Here is a 4369-nt window from a genome sequence, read left to right on the forward strand (position 1 = left end):
TTTCAAAGAGGCAGAAAGAAACATCTGACATAGGCTGATTAAATTTTGTTTCCTAGCATGTTCCACCCAACACCTAAAGTAGCGGAATAAAAATAAAGCTCACCACAAGAGGATGCTCCTCTTCCCTCCATTCCAGCTGCCCTGTTAGAAGCAAAGTCCTTTTTAGAGAAGGAGCGTTTCAGATCAGATTTCTCTTGATTCTGAAGTGAGTGAACTTGCTCCGGATAAAGAATGAGAGATTCGTCTGGATCAGTCATTGCAAGTCTCTGACTAAACGCGATCTTCATTTGACTCCTTTTGACGTGTTTCAGGCCAAGTTAAACCCTTCAGTGGCCACTGATTTGTTTGGCGCTCCTGAAGTCCTAGCTGGGCTATAGAAATAAGAAACATTCAGAAACACACTTTTGGACCATCAGAGGAGAAATTATCAATAGTTCTTTTCCATTAGTAGGGGAGTCAGAATACATTTATTTTGGTTTACACTGCGCACACATTTTTCAGATGTTCTTCCTGAATAAATACATGTAAAATTAGTGTCCACTTGCTGAACACTCCCCGGTTAAGAACATGTAATACCTGGAACCTTCCGGGCAAAGGAAAACCATATAGAAAGGCTTTGCTGCCAATCATGCTTCCAGTTAACCAAGAATCTACTCAGTGACTTGTTTTTGTTTCGTTTTCCAAGTTGTTTTTTATCTTATATTTTCTTCTTAGGCTAAACCAGAGAGAGATTGGGATAGCCCCATAAGCAACTGGGTAGTCTGTGGGGAAATCTGCATTTTAATGATGAAAACTCATAAATTCACTCTGCTGGGCTGGCTTTGTGGAAAATTCCACATGAAGTTCAAGTCAGCCTCGGTTTCCCTATTCATCTCGAGATGATACCTGAGGTTTAGCACTAGATGGCGCCAATGAGCTATGGGAGAAGATCGTGCAATTGGCTACTGTGGCTTTCCCCTGCCTTCACCCCCTTTCCCCCTCAAACCTCATCTCCCCTGCTTCCAGCTTCCATGAACAAGGCAAGAAACAACCCGTGCTGTTATTGCTGGGAAAGGGAAGGATTAATGAAGGATCTTTCTTATGTCAGTGCTGGAAACCTTCTGAGACATGGGGAAGAGTTTGCTTTTTTCCCCGGGGCCTCCCCCTGCCCCGCTAGCTCCTTTTCCGGGGTGGCCGCCCAGGAGGCTCTGGTCGAGGGTTTCCATCTCCTGCCCCTCTTCTGGGGAGCCTAGCCTAGGCGGGAGGTGGTTAAGGCTTCTGGCTGCTCTGCAGTGGGGCCATCTGTGTTTGATCAATCCAGGCAGGAAGGAGGGGGTAGGGGCTGTGAAGGGCCTGAAAGCATTCCAGAGTAGTGAGAGAGACCCAGAGGTCCTGAAGGACGAGGCCCCGCCCCCACCCCGCCTCCAGCGCCAACCCGCGGGCTCCAGCGAAGAGGCCGCCGGCAGGACCGCACACTCCTACCCCGGCCCTGCTCTCCCGCTGCCATGGGGCCTTGTACTCCTCTCCTCTTCGTGCTCCTCCTGTCGTGGTCGGGACCCCTTCAGGGACAGCAGCACCACCTGGTGGAGTACATGGAACGCCGACTAGTTGCCTTAGAGGTGAGAGACTCCTTTCTCTTGTAGCCCAGTTTGTCAGGCATCTAGGGAGAACATTGGGCTCTGTAAGAACCTACAGAAAACTCCACCTTTTAATAAGATCCTCTTTCCCCACAAACACAGAGCAGCTCACACCTTTGTGTTCTCCCCCGCCCCCACCCTGGGATTAGATAGAATAGAGGGACAGAGTGGAAAGGAGAGCTAGGAGGTGGGGATGCAGCTGAGGATGAGCTGAGGATTCTGCTCCAGAGTTGCAAGCTCCCAGAGAACTTTCTGCTGTTGTAACCCTTTGAAGTCTGTAGCATCCTAACCCCAGGAGAAGTGTATAATGGAGCAGAGACCCCTCCCCACCCCAGAGGCTCAGTGACTCGGTGGCCCTGCTCACAGAGAAGGTAGGCTGGAGGACACGTAGTAGGGGCAGGGGCTGAGGTGAATCTGAGCCAGGCTTTCTGCACACTTAGCATCTCTGAGCATCTGGTTTCCTTCCTACGGGGGTAGAAGGGGATGTTGCTGCCTAGCTGAATGTGCTTTTCCCCTTTCCTGCCTCCCTGGTTGGGCCTCTCCCTGCCTGGGAGTTGTAAGCCTGCAGCCCTCCATCCCCCTCCCTGCAGGAACGGCTGGCCCAGTGCCAGGACCAGAGCAGTCGGCATGCTGCTGAGCTGCGGGACTTCAAGAACAAGATGCTGCCGCTGCTGGAGGTGGCGGAGAAGGAGCGGGAGGCCCTCAGAACTGAGGCAGACACCATCGCGGGGAGAGTGGACCGTCTGGAGCGGGAGGTTGACTATCTGGAGATGCAGAACCCAGCGCTACCCTGTGAAGAGGTTGAGGAGAAAGTGGCAGGAGGCACCGGGACCAAAGGCAAGGGCAGAAGAAATGAGAAGTATGATATGGTGACAGGTAAGCGATCCGAAAGCAGGCCCCCAACTCGGAGACCTGTGCTCTTGCTTGGGTGCCAGCCCACGTGGAGGGATCCAACCCCCTGGGGCAACAGTGAGCTGTCCTCCACTATTCCCTTCTTCCTCCCTGCCCCAGTCCACGCTGGCTGTGTCTTCCGGAATCTGCCTTAGGGCAACTCTGCAATGACAGGTCCATGAGGGAGAGTTGCTGTGGGCCCAGGCCCCATAGTGTCCTTTTTCCCCCATCTGCCATAAGAGTGGATGCATCCATTGGGCAAAGCACACTGTCCTCCAATGGCCTTCCCAGGGTGGGGGGGACGGAGGGTGCTGGCATTGGGCATCTAACTCTTGCCTGTATTTCCTTGTGCTGTGCTTTTCTCCTTCCCCACCAGACTGTGGCTACACAATCTCTCAGGTGAAGTCAATGAAGATCCTGAAGCGGTTCGGGGGCCCAGCTGGCCTGTGGACCAAGGATCCCCTGGGACCAGCAGAGAAGATCTACGTGTTAGATGGGACACAGAATGACACAGCCTTTGTCTTCCCGAGGCTGCGTGACTTCACCCTTGCCATGGCGGCCCGGAAGGCATCCCGAATCCGGGTCCCCTTCCCCTGGGTCGGCACAGGGCAGCTGGTCTATGGTGGCTTTCTTTACTATGCACGGAGGCCTCCTGGAGGACCTGGGGGCGGCGGGTTGGAGAACACTTTGCAGCTCATCAAATTCCACCTGGCAAACCGAACCGTGGTGGACAGCTCAGTGTTCCCAGCGGAGGGCCTGATCCCCCCATACGGGCTGACGTCACACACATACATTGACCTGGCAGCTGATGAGGAGGGCCTTTGGGCAGTCTATGCCACCCAGGAGGACGACAGGCACCTGTGTTTGGCCAAGTTAGACCCACAGACACTGGACACAGAGCAGCAGTGGGACACGCCGTGTCCCCGAGAGAATGCGGAGGCTGCCTTTGTCATCTGTGGGACCCTCTACGTCGTCTATAACACCCGCCCCGCCAGTCGGGCCCGCATCCAGTGCTCCTTTGATGCCAGCGGCACCCTGACCCCAGAAAGGGCAGCACTCCCTTATTTCCCCCGCCGGTATGGCGCCCACGCCAGCCTCCGCTATAACCCCCGCGAGCGCCAGCTCTATGCCTGGGATGATGGCTACCAGCTTGTCTATAAGCTGGAGATGAGGAGCAAAGAGGAAGAAGTCTGAGGAGCTAGCCTTAGAATCTCTCTCAGCTCCATCCATTTATATCCCCACTAAATTTCCTGTTCCTCATCATCCCATGGGGGCAAGTTGTAGTTCAAATCTCGTATTTTTAGCCGACGGACGCCGAGTTCTCATGGCCTCTTCGTTTCGTATGGGATCTTGGGGAGTCCTTTTGGAGCTAAAAGAGGAAGGAAACCCTAAGGGTTCACTCCTCCACGGCCCCATGTCAACAAATGTCAGGCCAAAGACGACCCAGAACCAGAGCTCCGACCCTCGTATGGGGGCCCCCAGTGAGAGGCAACGGAGTATTTCTTGCCTTGGTGTGAGTTGAGGAGAGAGGACTGGGAGACTTTCAACTCCGCCCTCTCTCCTTTCAGTGCCCTCAGGAATGGGACTTTCTCCACCTCATTTTGTACAGAGACGTCTTGCATTAAAAGGAAAATCCACTGCTCCTTGCCTGTGTGTGTTTGGGGCAACCCTCACGACCTGTTTCACCCCATAACCCTCTATTTCCCTCCTCCACCCCATCCCCACTCCTTCAGCCACGTTAGGGACTTGGCTGGGTTCCCTGGCTGCGGGAGAAGGAACTTCTCTCGTTACAGAGAGGCGCCTGGGGAAGTAGCTGAATCTGGCTAATGGAGGAGGCAAACTTCTCCACACCCCCCTCCACC

At 54.1% G+C, this 4369-nt stretch overlaps 1 protein-coding gene across 1 annotated transcript; it reads left to right on the plus strand.

Annotated features, from left to right (window-relative positions):
- Positions 1-1241: 1241 nt before the first annotated feature.
- Positions 1242-4148, plus strand: OLFML3 (olfactomedin like 3). Its single transcript, XM_024570357.4, has 3 exons — positions 1242-1598; positions 2207-2492; positions 2884-4148. Exons 1-3 carry the CDS (start codon positions 1485-1487, stop codon positions 3699-3701), a joined length of 1218 nt encoding a protein of 405 aa, XP_024426125.2. The 5' UTR covers positions 1242-1484; the 3' UTR covers positions 3702-4148.
- Positions 4149-4369: the final 221 nt, after the last annotated feature.

Source organism: Desmodus rotundus, chromosome 12 (assembly GCF_022682495.2).
Source record: "Desmodus rotundus isolate HL8 chromosome 12, HLdesRot8A.1, whole genome shotgun sequence".
Lineage (NCBI taxonomy): Eukaryota > Metazoa > Chordata > Mammalia > Chiroptera > Phyllostomidae > Desmodus > Desmodus rotundus.

Coding starts and splice junctions, on each gene's coding strand:
- OLFML3 (XM_024570357.4), top strand. CDS start 1,485: ATGGGGCCTTGTACTCCTCTCCTCTTCGTGCTCCTCCTGTCGTGGTCG. Junction 1,599..2,206: donor GCCGACTAGTTGCCTTAGAG/GTGAGAGACTCC, acceptor CCCTCCCTGCAG/GAACGGCTGGCCCAGTGCCA. Junction 2,493..2,883: donor GAAGTATGATATGGTGACAG/GTAAGCGATCCG, acceptor CTTCCCCACCAG/ACTGTGGCTACACAATCTCT.